Source organism: Trachurus trachurus (assembly GCF_905171665.1).
Source record: "Trachurus trachurus genome assembly, chromosome: 19".
NCBI classification, from domain to species: Eukaryota; Metazoa; Chordata; class Actinopteri; order Carangiformes; family Carangidae; genus Trachurus; species Trachurus trachurus.
Window position 1 is genome coordinate 10,318,417 of NC_139913.1, and position 23,190 is coordinate 10,341,606.

A 23,190-nucleotide genomic window follows, 5' to 3' on the forward strand; every position below is an offset into this window, starting at 1 on the left:
GGAAGAAAGAGTCTGTAGATGATCAGCGGAAGCAGCCCATCACGACTGATGGTTGAGTTAATTGTGAGGCTAGAGTGGTCGCCGTGGTAATTATGAGGGGAGCAAAGGAGGAAGTTAGGTGACAGAACCTTAACCACATGATAAACACCCTCTAACATTATGGAGGTACTTATTTTAACTCAAACATGATTGTTTATAACCTAACCAATCTGAAACATCTGGTATGTCTACTGCTGGTGCACTTAGCTACCTATTATATCTACTGTAAACACACACCTTACTTTTAGCCATGTATTCTTTATTTCTCTGTATAATTAAAGCAGAAGTGAGTGATATATTTGTGTTAATATAAGTCTTAAATAGTTATATCTTCCGACAGCAATCACTTACATAGAGTGTTTGGACTGAAACACGGGTCTCTCAGTCCCTCTGCTCTGCTCTGAGCCGAGGAGAAAACATTTATCGTATCCTACAGTTTTTATCCAATGAGGAGAGAGAACGGCATGCAGGGCTGTGTGTGCAGCCAAGGAACGCCGTGAATGTGGTGACGTAGGGACGAGGACTGTTATGGTGCGTTCAAGGAAACTCGTATTTTTCCGACCGTGAAGTGGTACCAGTTCGATCTGGTACGAGTTCACCCGTCGGAAGTTACGAGTGGCCGTTATAGTGACTTTCACCGGTAAAACAGGTCGGAAAAACACGAGTGGGTTGCCTGAAACGCTACAAAGTCGTAAGTTGTGACTTGAAGCTGTAATTTACGATTTCAAAAGCCTGCCTGGAACGCAGCATTAGCGAAAACGACCGGACCACTCACTTCTGCTTTAAGCTAGCTCTCAACTTAATTTTTTTTTTTTAGCTTAAACGCTTATACTTTTAAACATTTTTGTATGACTTTTAGCCATAGCCTACAGGCTACTTTAGCCATATCAACTTTATCTCTGGCTAGCTCCCAACTTTACAAAGTATTTTCTCTTACGTTTAGATATCTATTTGAACCATTCACTGTTCTTAAATATTCACTCTTTATCATTAATTTTTTGTTGATTCGTGCATGTTAGCTATCTTGTTTATCCCTTACTTTCATCTACTTAAACCCTATTTATTACATTTTGCGATAACTATATCGTTTTTTCCCAATACTTTATTTGAATTATACATTTTTACCAGCATATTAGTGCTATCAAATTTCACCATCAGGTTAAGCTAATGGCGACTTCTGTGCTTGCCTGCTAGCAGCCTAATATGGTATTATAGCTGACTCAACAGGAAAAAATATATTTTTCTTATTCAAATTGTGAATTGTATTTAAATTAATTAAGCTACTCCATAATAATTCAATACTTCCTCAAGCAACTACATAAGTAGCCTACCTCCTGCAGTAAAGATCTGGAATAAACCACCACTGTGCCATCATAAAAATGTGCCCCAGATAAAGGCCAGGAGCAGGTCAGGCCAGTACTAAAGGGAATGTAAGCAAGTCAGGATAATTGAGACTTGGAGCACTCTCCTTAACCTCATGGCTTCCCCCCTTGAATCCTCCCTGATTCTCCGGATAAGAGAAAAGAAAAGAAAGACAATAAATCCACGGTCAGCGTTGCTCCGGGCAACACTCGCCTAGAATTGCTAAAGTCTGGCAGAGCTAGTGTGGCAGTCAATGTTGAGTGCAGGTGGGGCCAAGCAGCAGGGGCTATTTTCCTGATTAGCACAACATGAATAGAGCCTCATTAACAGAGCCCCTGCAAGTAAACCTCCCACTCCGCCGGTTTTTTACATAACCCTGAGGGAGAGTCTTGAAGTAAAGGGAAGAGGAGATGCAGCAAAGGCAGAGAGAGCATGAATAAAATCATCAGTTTGTAGAGAGACAGGAAGTGACAGATAAAGACAGACCAAAAGAGACGGTCTGACAGTGCAGCAAGCTGTATACTATAACCATACTTTATATAGACAGACATGGAGATGGACGGTTCCCAACAAATAAGATGACACAAAAGCAGAAAGCAGCACAATGGGACAAGCATAGTAAGACAAAAAGATAACCTTGCCTTTACCCCATGTGCCCAGATTAAATACTAACTCATTGATGATGACGCAAGTACTTTTTTTAGTTCTCCACCAAAAAGCTTCACCTACAAAAGAAGACATAGCACAGGACTTATCTCCTCTTTTATCTCTGATCAGATCTCTTGTAACGCCACAGTAACACAGAAAAGTATCGGTAAAAAAAAAAAAAAAAGTAGCCTGCAGAAACAACGACTTCTTTGAACTCTTGCAAATATTTTAAGAGTAGAATCTAATTTGAAAAAGAAAAAAAAGGGGAACTGGGAGGACAGAGAGGCATGTGTAAAGAGAGAGAATATCTGTCTTTTTCTATCCCTCCTTCACTCCATCAGTCCACCCATTCCCCTTTGTGCTGCTCCTTGAAATATCTTTGGTCTAATTCAAAGAGAGAGAATATCATAGATTCGAGCTGGCATGCACTGAGCAAAAGTCCAAACTGTCATGTTGATAAATGACGAAGTAGATAAAAGACAGTGAAGGGAATTTTTAAAAAAGGAACCTTGAGCCTGCAGCAGAAAAAGGCCTCAGGCTACTTTAAATAGACTCGGACATGTTTGAATATTCGAGGTTTTGCCTCAAAAATGGCAGCAATGACTTGCGTGAGATGACAAATATAGACAGATGAATTTATATCTTTACCCTGCCCTCTTTAAGTCTCAGCGAGGGCCACCTCAAAAATCCTCCTAATATGGAGAGGGCCTATAATATGAACCAGAAAATAGCTCCTCTCTGAATTTTTCATGTGCGTATCTCTTGTTTTCAGAGCTACAAAATGACCAAAATAACCATTTCAAGGCCTTAGAAGCACTTAAACACAAAGTTATAAATTTGCAGTGACTAAAAATAGATGACCTCAAAAAAAAAAAAAAAAAAAAAAAAGTGAACGAGGGCTTCAAAACACCACTGCTGGTACATTTTTATTGCCTCTGAAGTAGTGGAAACACTGATATAATGTAAAAAGAGCTGCTTATCTCTGCCCCTTTACTTGTATGAGCCATTTCTCCTTTCTGATTGGCAACAGATACCAATAAATAAATAATAAATGTCATGGAATAGACTAACCGTACCCTTTCTGCACTTTTAGATACGATGTGCCTTAGTGGTTTCTGATATCATTGGACAGTCTCAGTTTGGCCACTAGCTACCAGTTCATCATTTAGTCTCTGTGCCTTTGACAGCCAGGCGCTATCTTTTTGAGCTATCCATCCTTTCTATTCTTGTTTACACAAGAATACCTTGAAATTTGGCACAAACATTCATTAGGACCCACTTGATTAGATTTAAGTTGTCAAAGGTCAACTGTCAAGGTCACACTAACCTCATAAAGCCCAGTTTTGACCTCTTGTATATGTTATATCTCAACACCATCTTGAAGGCACAACCATTTATTTGGACTCAACAATGACATGATTTGAATTTGGTGAAAAAAGTCCAGTTCAAAGACACAAAATCCAGTTTTTGACCTTTTGAATGTGATATCTCAACATATCTCAAGACAACAATCAGAGGTGAAGGTCCCTGTGACCTCAAGGGTAATGCATACACTTATAATGAAATAAATGGTCATACTACAGGAAGGAAACCTTTGTGGTTTGTGTAATTCTAGTGTTAGATTGATTTCAAGAATGTAAATGCATTTGTTTGCTTTCCAGAGGAGCTGAAAAAGCTGAACTTTGTTGTTGACACTTTAGGTCCAGTTGTCCTCAGTTGAACTCATCTTGGACAACAATGTCCTGGATGACTAAGATGCATAACAGTGGGATTTTTCTGTTTGCAGAAATGCTTGCTTCAAATTGCCCTGGGGATCAATAAAGTTTCTCAAATAGAAAATGAACTAAAATGAACTGAATAACTGACCATAGCGCTGTTAATGTTTAGATGATGGACAGTAACATTAACTTTTTTCCAGCATATTAAGACTTCCAAGAAACCTAGAAGAGTGGATGTAATTTTCTAAACTGTCACAATGATTGAAATGGATCCAACTGTCACAGTCATATGATAAACTGTAAACCAGTTATAAAACAGTCAAACGAGTTGCGTTGTGACTGTGCAGATGTCTTCCACATGAGCAGCCTGATCTGTTACGGTAGTATAATTACACAGTTAATGTGCAACACCGTGGGCAGGGCTGCACAACCACAGCAGAGTGACATCTGCTCTGGCTTCACCGCTGTTAATTAGGATGGACATCAGGGCGGATCAGCTCCGGCCACTGTCAAACATAATTAGACGGCAGGATGGCAAGACTATAGGCAGAAACATTAAGGAAGTGAAGGGGGGTGGGTTGGAGTGAGGGGGGTGGGGAAGGGGAAGGGGGTGTTGCAAAAATAAAAAGAAGGGAAAGGAATAGAAGCGAGGAGAAAAGAAAGGGTTAAAAAGATCTGGACTGATGAGATGTTTAGTCCATGTCCAATGCAAAGTCTGCTGGGTAATCACATCCATCCTCTGGTATGTCCAGTAGAGTGACATAATCACAGCTGGGAATCAGATGAAGGAGAGTTGATTTCCTGCAGGAAACTCCGTCTCATTCATGTCACAAGTCTTAACAATCGATCAAGTACGGCCACGTAAACGCGCCAATATCTCCAGGTTACATTTCGCCTCAATGGGATTATGAACGAGAGGTAAGAAAAGTTTTGAGATGAACGAACATGACGTACTGTATTTTATTTTTTACAGTATCTGACATGACAGCCAAGACCAGACAGATGGCTCTGATTCTGTTTGGAGGTTGCCTGGAGACCGACAAGCTGAGGCGAGACTCAGCACAGCGGTGTTCATACTTGTCATAGGAACAATGCCCCATTTTTTGCACTTATAGAATCACAGAGCTACGTATGTTTTTAATAATTCAAAAAAATAGGAGAGGTGGGGGAAGCCTACTGCATTTACAAAATATGTTTTCATGCATGTTTATGAAAGTTTTTTTTAACCTAATTTCCAGAAATCTGCATGGTGAAATAAAATGCAAATGAATGTGTTTCCATCCACTACTGTTACCATAGGGATCGTGTGCATTGAAAAGTAACAGCTGGGCGCCATGAAACCACTGCAGAGGAACAGGACACAATGAAATGATGTAATTAAAAGAGTGCCAATGAAACCTCAGACCAAAGAGAACAGGAAACATGTTTGCTGTATGTATAAATCTGCAAGAGGGAAAGCAAAAGCGAGCTGCGCGTTAGCGATGGAGTCGTTTATACAGATCTGTGGTTTATGAATCATTTTTCAAATAGGTTTAAGGTCTCATTGGCCACGGACAATCAATTCCAGGGGCTTCAAGCTGCAGCAGTGACTTGAGCCAATCTGTCCCCACAAAATGCATTAAAACCTGGTGAATATACTGCACCACAATTTCACCTTTTTGGATTTTTTCCCCCATTCCAATTGTGATTTAGCAACACATAACTTTAACACAGTACTGCCATTTAGCAACCGCTGAATAGATGTGCGCGAACCAAGCTAAGTGTTTTATGATTAGTGCTTCAGTGCTGTTTTTCCAAGGAGTGATTCCAAGGTAATTCAACATACACAACGTTCGTCATCATCTTGAATGTTCCCTTTTTTAAATCAGAGGCTTGAGGCTTCTCTGTGGGTCTTTTTTCTACCATCTGCATTCAGCAGATACAGACAGTGACGGCAAAATCTGACAAAGAAGGAGAAAAAAAATAACGACAGGATGCATGATTTACTCAGCTGTGCTCAGCTTTTACTTATTATGTTTTTTCTTACTTTGCCACGTTACTACAATGTGTTTCCATTGAAAAATGAACCTTGTCTGGAATGATGTACAATAATGGTTGAAGCTTAATCTAATATTACTCAGCGGTTGATAAACATGACTGTCACATGGCAAAGAGAAGTAACCACTCTTCTGGTAGCAAATTGAATTAGCTCCTCTATGGATGGCGCATATCTCACTGACTGATTTAATAGCTTCTATCTAGTGATGTAAGTGCTGACTGTGTTGCAGCTGTCGATGTGCTTTAGGAACTTTATTACTGACTGTAAGTGAATTTTTGCCCCCTATAATTTGAGGTTTATAATAGTTAATGTTGCCGTTTGTCAGCAGCAGCTTAGAGGGCTGATTTGCAAGTCTGAGACAGAAAATGACAAGTTGGATATATGAAAAAAAGAAAAGAAAAGGGAAAATCGAGGCTGTATATGTACAAGCTACAGGCTATAATACTGATATCATTAATCTTTATTGCAGCTAAACATAATTTCACTTCACATGAGGGGAGATTTCAGTTTAGTACAGAGTGAGATGATGCGATCCAGCAGCCTGAAGCCAAAATACTGTTCCTCCACTTTTAAATCCGAGAGAAAACACAGGGTCAGATATCATCTAAAAAAAATTCAAGGGAATGGCTTCTCCTCTAAAATAGTCTCATTTAAATTATTTAAGTGGTTTATAAAACAAATTCCATTTCTTCCTGCATAAGACATGATAATTGAGCCTGAAATTCATTATACATTAGTATTTTTTCGTCTCATAACACAAAATCTGTGCTAATGGGACTAATGTAAAAATTAATTCTACTCACCATTAATAACCTGTAACCTGCTTTCCATCATTGCATTAGGTGGCATTATGCATTCAGCGATGTAAACAGTTTTTTTTTAACCAAAAATAAATAGGCTACGCTTGATAAACTTTATAGACTGCTGGCTCAGGCGAGCATTAAGCTGGGGGGAAATGTTATTTACAAGCATGAAAAACCCATTATTATTTCTAAGCTGCACTTTGTGTCAGGACCTGTATAATATTCCTGTCATATTCTTATCAGCACTGAGAAGGTAAGCGACACGGTCGGTATATGGACATTTTCACAGCTTTTGTGCTTTCTCCAAATGATTACAATGCCTGTAATATTTCATAAATTCTTATAAATGTTGTTTTTTTTTCCCACTAATGCAGGCTTACATGATTCAGGTGCATCCTCTATAGTCTAGGAGACATTCAAAGCATCAAGGTGAAGAGACTTCTTTACCAGTCTGTGGTAACGCACAATTACACTGCATACTTTCAGGAGACAGTTCACATCACACCCACATCAGCAAAAGCATCTCCCACAATCGTGGCACAGAATTTGGGTGCAAAGAACGCCAGGAGGATATTTTGTTAACTCCCAGTGTAAACTCAGAGCCATATAATTATGAGTTGATTGTGTCAATACAGCCTGAAACCACAGGCTACAGCTTCCTTGGGAGCTGGAAAAACAACATGTCCAGACAAATGTTTAAAAATGAGAGTGTTGTCTGCACAAATATAATATAATAAAATATAATATTTTACGTCTGGTTTTTATTCAAAATATAGAGCGGATGAGGTTTATCAGAGAGATGTCACCATCAGGTGAAAGAGACAGATCAACACCTGATCTCATAAAATGAAGGACATACAAAACAGTGACTGTGCCTGTGTGAACCTGAAGTATTTGCAGAATATAGAAGCAGCTTTGGGGTATTTCAAAAGAGGAGCAGACTGACAGGCATGTAGACCAAAGAGAGGGACCCTGAACTCCTAGAGAATACAAATGGGAAAATGGAGACAGGCAGATTTACAGGCATACAGTGTGGACAAATACACAAAAAGCCTAGAGTACACACACGATGAAGTAATAAGTTATGGATCTCATGTGGGAAAACAAAATGTGAAGAGACAGACAGAGTCTGGGCACTGGAAACATCCTGCCACTTACCACTCTCCATCAGGAATACCAAATGAAAGAGAAATTGCAAACCACATACTGTAGAATGGCAGACATCAACAGAGAGTGTGTCTATGTGTGTATGTGTGTGCACACTGTAATCAGCAGTTAGTTAGTCATAACAGCTTGATTCACTCACCATGTGATGAGGCCGGCAGCGACAGCAGACCAGGTGACGCAGCAGGAGTTGGGCTTCTTGCTCTCCTCCTCTTCGTCCTTGCGGCAGCAGCACAAACAGCTCAGGTAAATGGCCAGACAGAGCAGGTTGAGGCCGAGCCCCGCCGCCGCCACGCAGCCCAGGAAGATGAGAGACTGGAGACACATGATACCGCTGAGTCAGAAACACAATGTGGTGTCGGATGACCCAGCTATTTTACCTGGAGTGTAAAATCAACTGAGACTATAACAAACAATACAATTTTTTGCTCATTTTGACTTTGAAAAGGTGTTGCTAATACCATTAAAGGGATAGTTCACCCAAAATTCAAATTTCACTCATTACACACCCTCATGTCGACTAAGGGCTGGGAGAATTTTCAGAGTCCTCCGCGCCTTCTCGGAGTTACGGGGGGGTCCGCGCAGCAGTATTTGTCCATATAATGGTTGTGAATGGTGCTCACTTTTCTTCGTCCAAAAAGACACACCAAAAAACATCCAAATACCTCCATACTGCTCGTCTGTAATGTCCCTCTTGTATTGAAGCCCTGACATGAGAAATTGTTCCAAAAAAAATTAAATAAGTCTATATTTTAAGCTTGTTTGTAGCGGAAGCTCCCAGTGTCTCAGTTCACTGTTCTTGACCGGCGGAACAATTTCTCATGTCGGGGCTTCAATACAAGAGGGACATTACAGATGAGCAGTATGGAGGTATTTGGATGTTTTTTGGTGTGTCTTTTTGGACGAAGAAAAGTGGTATCCATTCACAACCATTATATGGACAAATACTGCTGCGCGGACCCCCCCGTAACTCCGAGAAGGGACGGAGGACTCTGAAACTTCTCCCAGCCCTTAGTCAACATGAGGGTGAGTAGATAATGAGTGAAATTTGAATCTTGGGTGAACTATCCCTTTAATGACAGGTATTCATGATGGAGGTGTGACAGTGATGCAGGGTGCTCTGCTTACACCTGGGCTCTTCCTACAGTGATGTCTTGCATGCAAAAGGCCTTTTCAGTGCATCAAAACAAAAGTTCTCATTATGTAAAATGGCTCGATTGAGTGCGTTATGTTGTCAGCAGCTGCACTATTTCCATCGTAGTGTACGTGTGTGTCATCGTGGCAAAATGTTTCTCCTCAAGACACCTACTGAGGCAGTTCTAAGTAATTTGGCAAGTGTTTATATGTCTGTCTGTCTGAGGACACGTGACATCATTATAGAGATGTAATACAGTCAGATTATGGCCACGCTCCAACCACAGACTACTGAGCAACTCATGCAATAATGACTACAGACCTACATCATGGATATTGTTGGCCGTTGGTGAACAAGGAGCTAATTCTCAAATGCAGTGAAATAGAATCAAAAAGCAGAATGAATTTTAGCTAGTTAGTTTAAACAGCACTTGTTTGAAGTACAGTTACATTGAACTACTGTGTGTGGAGAGGATTAAAATACAAGAAATAAGTGCTACAGTGAAAGGAGCTAAAGATTAAGAGGAGAAAGTGACACTTCACGTGTAATTTAATTATTTAATTATTCAATAATAATAGTCTTTTTTAGTATTTGTGTGTTTTAGAACTGTTTTAATTGACTGACTGTACCTGCAGCTAGCTTAGTTAGTGATAGCAAATGAATAAAGTCAAACATTTAATGGTTTAAGAGCCGGATATCAATCGGTTGGCAAACAAAAAAGAGCAGAAGTAAGAATGAATATCATGCTGCTCACATCAGCCAGATGGACAGATGTCAAAATAAAGGCTATAATGTCCGTGTTATTGCTGCTCTGTCTGCTGGATGTGTAAACAGATCAATGTTTGATGATATTGTAACTGGACCATATCAAAATATCTGTCTTTATGAACATCCCTTTCTTCTCTACAACACTCTCCCTTCCTTCCTGTTTGTAGGATCATTAACAAGAGGACGGCGATCTGTGAATCTAAACAAACTGTTTCCAAACCGACGCCAGTCCGTGTGATGACTGTTTTAATGAGACGCATGAAAACTGATGAATGTGTCTGCACCACCAGCCCCAGAAACAAGGCCAGATGCATTCTGGGAGCCTGTTATCCTCCTTTCCAGCGTCCCCAGTCTCCAGCGGGAGAGCAGACACCTCCTAGTACATTTCTGCATCTGCTCCTCTCCCTCTCATTCCTCCTTTAGCCTCCCCCACCCTCCCCTCCCCTCCCCTCTCCCCCCACCCCACCCCCACCACCACCTCCCCATCCCACCTTCTGCGAGAGATGGAGTGTCGCAACCAAAATAGCAACACGAGCGTCCTAACAGCCTAAAATGAATTCTGCAGCCATTTGCGAGCAGATGGGTTTATTCAAGCTTTCTGTGTTGTTTTTTTTTATCTCTCTCTCCCCCCTTTGCTGTTCCTTTTTAGTTTGTCTGAAATCTTTTTGGTGCTGAGCCATCTGTTCTCATGCTGTGATGTCATGTGTCCCGCAAGTCAAGCGGTGGGATTAAAATCCAGAAATGGAAGAAGCAGCAGGATTATGTCAGCGATGGCTAGGACAGAGCCAGGTAGACTGCAAATTGAAAAATCCTGCACAAAACAGCTGGTTTCATGATCTAACACACGACCCTCGTCCTGTCAACTTTGCTAATAATAAAACCATGATGTCATCATTATGTGGCTTCATTTATTTTGCATTACATCTTTGTTTTTACTATTTGCTCCATTCCCTACCAAAAAAAAAAACAATCTTTCCCACTGTGCTCGCTCCATCTGTTGGGGTGCAGTTGCCCCGTCTTGTCCCATTTCACGGGTACATGCCTCTCATGGAGCCGGCCACACATCTGCCAACAAATGCAAAAAAAAAAGAGAAAAGAAACAAAGAGCGGGGTTGAGAGTCAGAAGCTCCAGTCGTTGACCTCTCCGCTCTCTCTCTTATTCTCCGGTGTCCCATAAAACAGGTGCGGAAGTTAATGGGAATCTGGCGCCGCGCTTTAAAAGACTGGACTGTAAATGTGTTAATGGGAGTTTTCACAGAGAGATGAATGGGAGCGTGTACCGAGGTGACACCGGGAGACGGAGGAGGAGAGAAGATCTGAGGGCGGGGTGAGGGGGGGGGGGGGGGGGGGGGGGGGGTGTGGTGGTGTGTTTTTTTTTTTTTTTTTTCCAGTGATGAGAGTTGGTATAAACTGAGTGTAATTGAGGTGAATGCAGTAAATGAGATAGTGGTGTGGGGCGCAGGTGGATGATATGAGCAAAGAAGGAGGGGTGGGTGGGGGAGGAGAAAGGCAGGGGGGCTCCCACTGAACGAACAAACACTAAACCCCCCTCCCCAAAAAAAAAAAAACTTGGCCACCCAGCCGTTCCTATCGTCATGGTAACGCGCAGGTTAGCCGGTGCCCTTGCGACGACGGGGAAGGGGAGGACGAGTGAAAGGGCGAATTATCACAGCCTATTTGAATTAAGCAGCATGTGACAGGGCTGCTTAAATTGCCATGCCTCCGTCTTGTGATTCTCCTGCAGCCAGGCGATGCAGAGAAAGGAGGGAATGTGGCGGAGGAGTGGAGGGATGGGGCAGCGGGGCAGCGGCGGGGGGGCAGTGAGGAAAATGGTTAGACATCTGAAGAACCTGGCAGGGAGCTTCACATGGACCATGAGAGGATTAAACTTTGCTTTATGTTATCTTTTAGTATTGAGTTTCACACTACTTGGGTCTCTAAACCCCTTGAAGCCCATTATATAATTTAAAAAATGTATGGAGCTTAAGTTGGAGCTCAAAAACTCAAAAACACACTTTTCTCTGCTGAAATTTACTCCACAGCTGCTTTTAAAGCGGTTAAGGCCAAAACAACACTCTCCACTTTCTTCCTGTCTTTCACTCCCAACTCTCCACTGTCCTTTTCTTCTCTGTAGTGAGTCCAAAGGAAAAAAGAAAAAAAAGGCTTCTGAATTATGTAGCATCCATTCACAGGAAGAGCACATACACACTCAGAAACTGTACGTTGCACAAAACACACACAACCCACAAACCCATCGTGCAACCATCACTTCCCAAGTGCTCCAACCTTCCATTAAGTTTAAAAAACACCATTTATCTTTTACCAACCACAGTGTGCACACATTCGCTCTTTGGTGAAATCAAATTGGCAGCTCTGACCACTTCACTGCTACCTAAATGAGCTCTGAGTAGTTTCCCATAAAAGCAGACTCAATATGTTAACACCCTTCTCCTTACTTACTCATTCCTAACTCAACAGGCCAACTGCGCTGTCTCTCTCTCCCTCAACTCTCTCTGTTTTGTTTCCTCTAAAAGGCGAAGGTGGGGTGAGCACCAGGCTGCCGGCGGTGGTGGCACAGGAAAGAAAGGAAGGAAGATGTAGCTGAGCGGAGGGGCGATCCCCATGATCCGAGTGGGGGGGAGAAAACAAGAGGAAGAGAAAGAGAGACTGACAGGATGATGGAGGGAATATTGTAGGTAATGAAAACATGGAGAGAGCAGGGTGTGGGTGAGATGCACTAAAGGAGATAGATGAAAAAAAGAGGGGAGGTGGTGCCGGTGAAGACAAAAGCTTGTGCACTCATACTTGGCTTTAATGGGCAGACAAAGGCACAGCCACCTCATCCACACACACACACACACACACACACACACACACACACACACACACACACACACACACACACACACACACACACACACACACACACACACACACACACACTTCATTTCTCAGTGTGCGGCCCAGTTTCTCCACTGTAGACGACTTTGCCCCGCGGCGGGGACGTTGCATAATGCGACGACTTCTTCCCAAAAATAGTGAGCGAACCTAAGAACCTCATTCTGTAATGTACTAAAAAAAAAAAAAAAAAAAAATGAACACGAGTGTGTGTGACAGGAGAAATCAGCCGTGAGCTCCGCCACACACAGCGGCAAACAGACTAATTTGAGGGATGACACACAAGTGAACTCGGCAAAGTTAAAACGAGAGGAATATTTTTCAATGGAACTTTTGAGCCATTTGTCACAGATACAATCAGGAAGCCCCTGTACTGCCTGAGCTTAAAGGGATAGTTCAACATTTTGGCAAGTTGGCCCATTGCCACAATGCCTATAGTTTTAGGAGTAGGTTCGTTACCTTTATTTGTCGATGCGAATACTTTGCACATTCATAAGTCTCTGTGTTTACCTCAAAAACTACTCTGTCTCGTAACGTTCTGTTATTATCTCATAGCGTGAGTTTGGTGAGGGAAACCAAGAAATCCCATTAGCCTCCATAGCATAGCTCTGAGCAGCTCATGGCTCTGCTCTGCCGCTCTAAAAGTTGCTCCCACCAACAATTAAAGGTAACTAACCTACTGCTATGACTATAGCGATTATGCCAATGGGTCAGTTTGCCAACAATGTTGAACTATCCCTTTAAATGGAAAGCTGCCAGTTTATGAAGTTTAATCCAGTTCAATCCACTCACGACTGTAATAATGATTATTATAATTATTGACTAATACATTTTGCCTATTAACTGGCTAACCATTTATAAAAACAAATGAATGCCCCCATTGAGACTTTATCTGAGAGGCTGTAGTGCTGTGGAACATTTGGAACTTCAGTTGATCAATTAACCTATTATTTAAGCACTTCATGCAATAAATGCCAATTTTGTGTTGCTTATGTTGTGTTTTCATCCAGTTTATGTTCATCCGTCTGTGGTTACCGCTGTGTGTGTTTGCATATAAACAATAGGGACATGTTCCAACCCCTGTTTTGATGTTGCATCACTGGATTAGCTGCATCTTACTGCTGTATCTGGTCAAGATGGAGCTACAGTGTTTAATATGAAATCAAAGGGAGAAGGGGAGCTACAGCACTGGTGGGCCTACTGAATAAATTAACATTGAAGTCAGATGGAAAAATATTGAAAAATAAAGTAATTTAATTCCAATGTAACTTTCCTTTAGTCTCTTTTTATTTCAATGTATATGTAAATTCAGATCTTATGTGTTCATTGCTCATTCAGTTGACTGCAGTTTGGTTTGCAGAGCTGCAGTGTTGATGTGTCCCGACCAACGTCGATACCAATTGTCGTTCCTTGTGTGTTTGGACAGAATATTGAATGCAGCGTTTTAAAAAGAGTGCATTGCAATTCAACCACGTTGGCAGTAACAATTCTAGCCTTCACATAAGTGTCCAAAGAGTTGAATTTACACCTCTGTGACATTGTGTCTCAACCGCAGTCTCTGGTCTCAACTGAATGCATAAAAAGATTACTCAGAGAAGTAGAACTGCTGTATAAGATTGAGCTGGGTGTGCGGTTTTGTATACCTTGCCGTCTAGAGGACACTTGTATGTTTTTAAATTGGGGAAGACATAAAGAGAAGAAGAGGCCTGCACACAGAGACACACTCACACCCCAAACACCTATAGGGACAAAGGGAGAAGCATAATGAGGCAGTAATAGCCTGGAGCGGGAATGACCCAGTGGGGATTGGGTGAGTCATTTACACTCCCCCAAGTCCCATCAGAGGTATGATGAAAGCCAAAGGGGGGGATGTCGGCACAGATGGGGCAGTCGGATAATCGGACAATGATGCTCTAATGGCTTGTTACAAATCCTTCTGGAAAATATAACAAACACATAGACATGTTTCAAGATTATATTTTTTAGATAAGTGGCCACAACAGAAAAGATCTATCGATTCATGAAATGAGACGATATGAAAAAGCTGAGAAAAAATAAACCTCTGAATGCACTCAAGACTGCAAGGATGCAAAAATCAATACTGAGAAGAATCCGTGCAAGTCCGAGAACAACTTTGTGGGTCCTTCTTCTTCTTCTTTCTTACTGCAAGACAGGTATTGTGAGATGTAAAAATCCATATTTAAGGCTCCACAGTCTGACAACTTCAACTGCACACCATGAGAACGACTCCAAGCAGCGATTTCTTGCATTAAATCCAAATGTTGAGAATCCATGAAAAAGGAATGACATGTTTTTCTGACCTGAACATATATGTGTGTGTGGGTGTGTGTGTATGTATATAAATATAAAGCTTTACTGAAGCGGAATGAAAAGACACAGAGGGGATGGAGGATGTGCTGTACGTCAAGACAGATGCAAATTCACAGCAGTGCAAAGTGTTTCGTGCCTTATGCTGAGCGCCCATTAAAAATAAATTTTTAATATGCAAGTAGTGACCATAATTAATATATAGGGATGGAAAGCGCCTCCATCTGTTACGCTACATCTGCTAAGCAGGACTAAGTCGTGTAACAGTGGAATTTCAGAGGCTGGGAGCGCAGCTAAATGCACGCTAAGCGATGTGAAGTGTCTTCCGCTGCTCCACAGCAGGTGGCGGACAGCTGTGTGTAGGTGGAGAGGGTCTCCAGGCACAGTGTGCAGTGTGCGTCAATGTACAGAATGTATGTGTGTGTATGTGTGTATGTGTATGTATCAGAGTGTGGACAGTGATGTTCCTTTAACATGATAGAGGTTAAACGGCTGTCAGGTCAGCTTGTGAAAGAAACAAAAAAGGACATTCCAACGTAAATGTCAAGGCCTGGTGAGCAGCAGGGACTTTCTACTCCTTCAGCAAGAGGTTTTATCTTTTATCCAAGCTCCAAAAACATTCTACACAATAAATATGATACATAAACAAGTGTCTAAATCGACAATTCACCAATTTTCTACTCACCGTCATGCCAAGGAAGGGTTTGGAGAACTTTCGGAGTCATCAAAACGCTTTTGGAGTTCCAGCGGGGGTCCGGTTGACAATGGATTTTCATATAATGGCGGCGGAGAGTGCTCACTTTTGAATGCGCGAGATTTGCTGAGAGATGTTCTTTTGTGTTTACTTCATACATCCAACGGTTTACAATGATGAATGAACATCTCGCAGCAAATCTCTCGCATGCGCACAAACATCAACAGAGCCACTGGGAGCTACTGCTACAACAAGGCTAAAAACAGAGATCAAATGGATGGATGATTCAAAAGTGAGCACTATCCGTTGCCAGTCGGACCCCCCCTGGAACTCCAAAAGCATTTTGATTACTCTGAAAGTTCTCCAAACCCTTCCTTGGCATGACAGTGAGTAGAAAACTGGTGAATTATCAATTTTGGGTGAAGTATCCCTTTAAAAGCTCAATCGTCAATCTTTAAGGGACAGACAGTAAATTTAGCTTTTAGACCAAAGAGTGTGAGCTGATGAGCAACAGTGAGGTAGATGAGCTTCATATATGCAAGAGTGTGACCATGCAGTGCTCTTTGAAAATCTTTAACTGGATCCTATATATAACAGGGTGAAGGGATGTGAGTATGGGGGGTGATATAGGATATGCTCTGATGACCTAATGAGCATAGTCCTGCAGATGATCAAAAGCAGACATGCACCTTTAAGGGGGTTGAACGAGGGCTGCTCAGCGCCCAGAGGAGCCCATGCAGGCTACACCCCCACCCCCCTCACCAGGGATCAGTGGAGCAGTCCGACTCACTGCCTTCCTCCATGCTGCTGCTGCCCGTTTCACTGACACTCAGGTGAAGGCCCCGGGGACCAGGGATCTGTTGAGCAGAGTGCACTCGGCTGGGCCTGGCCGTGTTCACAGCTGGGACGCCATTAAGTCCAAGCAAAGTGACTCATGGGATAAGGATGAGAGGAAGAGGGAAAGCAAAGACGGGAAGAAGCGACTTCATCGCTAAAAGGTCCTTTAAATCTGTCATGCTGCGCTGCCTTGTTGCCCTCAGCGTTTTGCCATGACAAACCGAGGGTCTCTGGGCTCTGTGCAGTGTAGTGCTCATTTGATTATCTCTTTGGCTTTTTGGCAAAGAGAAATGTTTATTCCAATAGTTCTGCAAAGCCCTCATGAATCTCTTTGAAGCATCTGCTTCTCTGCGCAGGCCACTGCTTACAGGACATCTTTGGAGTGCAGCGAGGTGTGTTATCTCCTCGTTTCCTTGACACCCTCTCTGAACCCGAGGCCTAAACCCTTCCCTCGGGGGAGTCAGGGGTCATGATTTTTATGCTACACCCCCGTCAACAAAGCCAACCCCCCTCCCCCTCCCTCAGCCCATCCCCAGCCTCCACTGAGGAGCAGACTTTCATTGTTGTTTCCGCTGGAGGGGAATGTGCCTGCGTGAATCCACTTGTCCCACTTCATACAGCTCTGGCTATAGTTCGCACACATATCTGATGGGATCCGCTGAAGAGTCTCATTGTGCTGCTGATTGCCAAATACAATGATGAAACCAAGAAGAACAGAAGAACACCATCAACACCCTCTCCAGCACCAAAGATGATCAGTCACCACTGTCATTTTCTATTTCATTCAGTCAGATCAACATGAAGTATGGACATCCTGTCTTATTAGCACAGACCACAGTCAGCCAATCAGGTGATGCTAATCACCAAGCTCCAAGCACTATGGAGACAGATTGAGGTTAATGACCTTCTGGAGAACCAGAGGGGACACATTGAGTGCATCTTTGTGTTTATGTGACGCAAACGAGGAATAATAATAAAAAAACAAAAAAAACAGGGATGTCATGACTGTTACAGAGGTAGAGGAAGCAGAGGTGAATCACTGTTTTACAAAAAGGATTACACAACCCTTCAGTAGAAACAAGAAGAGGCTGAGGTAGGGCAAACAGCATGGAAATCAGGAGCGACACATTTAAGATTGATTTTCCTTGAGGAGGAGGCAATAGGAGTTGGTTAAAATCACCAATGCAATCAGAGTGGCTGTGATAGCTCAACAGATAATGGATTTTCAGCCTATGGGCTTTTTCCATCACACAAAGCAAACACAGCAAACACAGCGGCACTGTATATGCATTTAGCTGTGAAATCAGCTGCAATCAGGAAGACTCGCTGTAAACAGCATTACGTGGAGATGGACGCAAAGAGAATGCAATCAAATACATGAAACCATAAAATTAGAAATATTAACAAATGAAAGAGTGAAATGAGGAAATAATAACTGCACTTTCGAAAACAATAACTGCAATCAATCAATGTAAAAGCGTCACTTCGAGGGTATTATAGGAAAATACATGTTCTTCAAACTTCTTGCATTTCTTTCACACATGAATGGATCTGACACAGTTTGAATTGTTATAGGGGGGGTCGAACATCAATGAGCAAGGACGGTAAGGTGAAGGAAGTGCTGATGAATGAGAGAGAGAGAGAGAAAAGAAACAGCAGCACAGGGAAAACAAAGACAACGGGAAAAAAAGGAAAGAGCTGGAGGAGGAGACTGTTGGGGAGCATTCGGGTGGAACATTGTTCCCAGAGAATCTCGGTAAGAAAAGCCAGCGAAGCAGAAAGATTGGGTGTGTTAAGAGTGTGTGTGTTTGCCCCTGTAATTGAATAGTATGTCTGTGGCTTGTTCATTTGTCTCCTATCAATTCTAGGCCACGGTAATAGCAGGATAAAAGCTTTCTATAGAAACTTTTCTGAGCTGGACATTAAAGTGATCAGCGGAGAGATGGGAGAAGAGGATGTTTGTCTCCTGCATGTGCTGCAGGATAGACAAATGTTCTTTTATCATCTGTAATTATGCACAGGAAGTGTGTAAGCTATTGAGATATTTGCATTAATTAAAGTAATAAAATTCATTCATTTCATATTAGCATCTGCTTATTACAAAGTAGCGGTTCTGTAAAGTGGAGGGAGTTGAGGTTTCAAAAGCTTTTACCCTCAACAGTAGCCTACACAACATGGTGGATGATGCACTGATCACAACAGAGATAAGAAGAAGATGTGCAGAAATGTTTAATGTTCATTAAAAACCATGGGAAAAAGTAGCCTAGATCTGAAGCTGTAGCTAGTTAGCTTAGCCTAACGCCTTAAAGGGATAGCATTTTGGAAAACTGGCCTATTGCCATAATCCCTATAGATTTAGGAGTAGGTTCGTTACCTTTAATTGTCGGTGCAAGCTATGCAAGCAGAGCAAAACGCTCTGGTGGACAAGTTGTGACCTGCACATTCACCATGCTATGAGATAATAACAGAACATTACGAGACAGAGTCGTTTTTGAGGCAAATGCAGAGACTGCTTGCTGAAAAACTGCCCCCGACGGGAATGCGGTTTAGCATGAATTTACCCCAAAAACAACTCAGTCTCATAAAGTTACGTTATTATCTCATAGAGTGGTGAATGTGCAGGTCACAACTTGTCCACCAGAGTGTTTTGGAGTTGTTGGATTGTGTATTTGATGAGTTTGATGAGGGAAACCAAGAAATCCCATTAGCCTCCGTAGCGTAGCTCTGAGCAGCTCACGACTCTGCTCCGCCGTTCTAAAAATAGCTTGCACCAACAATTAAAGGTAACGAACCTACTCCTAAAACTATAGGGATTATGGCAATGGGCCCATTTGCCAAAATGTTGAACTATCCCTTTAAACAATAGAAAACAGCCTGGCTCAACCAAAGATAATAAAAAACATCTTAATTAACACATTAGAGTGTTGTTTCCGTGTCTTGTGTCATTGTTTATTTGATCATAACACAAAACCCAAATGGAAACATGTCAATTTGCTTTTTTATAGGGTTTGTCGGCTTCCTGCAGTTTGTGCAGAAAGGCTTTCTAGTCTTTATGCAAAGCTAAGCTATCTGCCTGTTATATTTAGCATGAGGGCATGAGAAAGACGTCAACCTTCTTATCTAACTCTCATCAGGAAAACAAAATACAGTACGAGACCAACACTGCAACATGATAAGTAGCCTAGCCTATCACCTCAGTTCATTACTGTAGTGTAGACCAAAACATTAGCAGTAGTAGACCCTGTGCTGCTCACCTTGGCCTGACACTGAAAGCCTGAAACACAAACAAACACATCACAGCTAAGGCAAACAGAACAGAAATAACAAATAAATAATTTTATCTCATACCAGCTTTTGTTAATGAGACACAATCATAGCACCGCTACCAAAAATCAACCAATGAAGTGTTGAACCCGGCTGCTTGGACAGTCTCAGAGTCTCATAGCTGCATGTGTGTGAGACCAGAAGCCCATGTGGTGATGGACTGAGACAGTATCTGGCTTTGGTCACAAAGCAGGAAACAGGAAAGGAAGTCATATGGACCAGGACCTGCTGACCTACACATGGTGTTTGACTCAAAACACACACACACACACACAAATAAAAAGCAAGACACACAAATATTTGAGAAAATAGGTCCCTGCCCTACTTTTAGGAGAGTTTTTGAAATAAGTTTTAACCTCCTTCTGTCCTTAAGGCCTCAGGACAGGGAAATATAAAGCAACAGAACACAGTTCGCAATCACACACGACTGGAGGACGATGTGACGGCTGAGGACATCAGCAGATTATCACAGCAGCCATGTGCATCGCCTCGGCAATCAGAAGCAGGCAGGGGAGACGCACAACGCTCTAGTGTCAGTTCCTCAAACTGTCTGTGTCTGTCCAACAATCTTTGCAACAATTTCCAAAATATGCAACAGTAAGATGAAGAATAGAAAAGCTTGTTTATTGTCAGAGGACAGAAATTAGAGAAGTACACGAGTCAGGTGATTCAGCTGACGGACATTCCCTCATACACAACAGCAGTGTACAACAACTGAGGGTGAGAAAGCTGCTACCACACACACACACACACACACACACACACACACACATGTGCAGACAAAGCACAGTGTGAGATCCTGACCCCTTACATTCCATCACATTCAATGGCCCGGGGCCAGCAGAGGAATTCATCAGGATTGCCCACACCACAACTAGCCAATTACAGATCCACTGACAAGGCATGTGGCCTGGGTTACAGCCGTGGCTCAGCTGCTCAATACTCTCCACACAGCATTGGCCAACTGAACATCGATTGAGTAATCTCTTTTACAAAAGAATCGACTTTATCCACTTTAATTATAATGCTGAATTTAAAGTTTAACAGATTTTCTTCCTGTTTAACACTGGAAGAATATCAATTTCAAAGCAGTTAATCATCCCCGAGTGGAAATAAACTTTTCAATAATACAACAGTGTGATTAATTACCAGCAAATTCCCTTACACACAGACTGTTTCAATGCTATAAAAACCTTACAGTGCTATAACTGACACCTGCAATGGGCTGCTGCCCATATTAAACTGATTATGTTGATGTGAGTCACTTTGCCGTTAATGCCGGCCCTTAATAATTTCAGTACAATTCACCGCTTAACAACTAGATCCAGGGGAAATGCATCACCTCTTTTTCAGTTTTCCATCCCTTGATTGCATATACAGCACATTATCGCTGAGACTATTGCAGTCAAAACAAGAGGTGGTGATCAGAATTAAGCTTGACAGCCCACAAAGGACAGGAAGTGTAATGGCCTCAATAGCCTTGCATCAGCTTGAAATCGTGTCATTAGCACTGGTGCTTAGAGGAAATTTGTTCTGCGCAGTGAGAGCATGAAGGGGGCTAGACGTATATATCTGGGAAAAAAAGATGGACAAAAGAGAGCAGGAGAGGAAGTGAAACAAAAGTCAGAGAGAACAAGGAGAGGTTGATGGGTGCAGTGACTGGGGGGGTTTCCCACCTCAGACTCCATTTCTGAGCATGACAAGTCTCCTCAGGAGGAAGTGCTGCCCTCCTGCTGAGACTCACCACCCTCCTTCCCGCCCACCACACGACCCGTGGCTCTGAGTCGGCTTCTACGTTGCTACTGAGAATGGAAACTGGCAGCATGAGATGAAAACAGACTCTTCCTGATCCCAGTGCAACACAAATTCAGTTTGACTGTGCAGCCGTCAGATGTTTCGTAGAGGAGAGATGTATCAAAACTGCTTCTGCTGGGGAGATAGTTGCTAAAAGCTGAGGTTAGCGACTCATGATGGAAGCCTTTATGATGCCGCTGTGCAATGGACAAAGTAAAGCTGAGCTGTAGCTGGCTAAACACTAAGGTTAAGGTCACGGCTAACATTAAGGCCTTTATGGTAGCCTACAATAAACAATGGCTGCTGTTTGATGTTTCTTTAATCAGGGATACCGCAGCTAAAAAGTTAAGCATCACAACTAACATCGAAGCCTTTATGATACGACTGTAGCTGCGCTCGGATGATAATGCAAATATGTAGCTATCCAGACTGCTGCTGGTGGAGCCATATAGTGGCTAAAAGCTAAAAAGGGAAGCATGGCTAATGTTACAATGACAAAAAAGTAAGTAGAAATATAAAGTCAAAGTAGACATGTTTAGCTAATACAATAGCCTAATTGTTTCACACCAGCAACTAATAATAGAGCATTTAGTAGCTCAAGAGCGTTATGTCTCATTGAGACCCAACAATGAGCTAAAAGGAGAGTTGACCTTTGGGCTTAGGCTATATGAGGAACATAATACCAAATCAATTCCAATCTTGCTAATGTTAGCTCATATCAGCAAACTATGACTACATTTTCCTGTGTAACTGACATCACTTAATTTACTGTATTGCTATACCACTATGTTTTTCCATTTACGATTGTCCTGTAATTGTCCCTCGTGGTTATAGTGGCCAGTATTTGCTTTAATCTTTCACTGATTGAAGTATTTCAGTTTATCAAAGCAGTTGCTGTTTGCTTGCCCAACCTCAGCTCCACCCTTTTGCCCATATTTTTAGACAGTCTTTGAAGGAAACACTGAAAGTAGGATCACAAGGTATCAGATAATACAATGTTATCATCTTTTATGATACTACAGTTCATGGCAGTATCCCTTCTTTCCTTTCCAGGCATTATTGGTCTGATATCCTATGTATGTATGACATTTGCTTGTTCATATCACTTTTACCATAAAGGACCTTTATGCAACTGCAGTTGTCATATCTGTCTGTCATTTCACAATTCAAACATTGCCTCATCATTATGAAGACCTTCTCTGACTCATTCGGACCCCTGGGGGTCCCCTGACCTCAGACTAGAGACCACTGTGCTAAGATGCCTCAGCCATGAACTTAAATGTCATCTATTCTCACCATGATGCAACTATACTGACAGAGCCTAAGCTGTAACCTTGAAAAATTAAACAGTGAAATAATAAATAATTCATAGTATTTGACATGTCTTCACAAGCAGGTCATTAGTCATCCAACAGTTGAACCCAGCCTACTTTGAAGGCGTGTGAAACACTCCTGTCACCGCCTTCTGGAGTCAGATAGGAACCACTTCTGACTCTCAGGAGTGAAACACAGAATTAGCCACAAATGTGCTTCCTGAGCAACAACCTGACTCTCCAAATACAACTTATTTGTCCCACTTAAAAATAAATGAAAAATGTTACCCAGCCCAGTTGGAGCCAGAGTTAGTTTACAAGATGAGC

At 42.1% G+C, this 23,190-nt stretch overlaps 1 protein-coding gene across 1 annotated transcript in view; it reads right to left on the reverse strand.

The window, feature by feature from the left end:
- ttyh2 (tweety family member 2) overlaps nt 1–23,190 on the reverse strand; it is a 63,636-nt gene that overhangs the window by 39,431 nt on the left and 1,015 nt on the right. Inside the window, exon 2 of the mRNA XM_083994081.1 lies at nt 7,915–8,087. Within this exon, the coding sequence (XP_083850207.1) occupies nt 7,915–8,087 (173 nt within the window). The remainder of the gene's footprint in view (nt 1–7,914; nt 8,088–23,190) is intronic.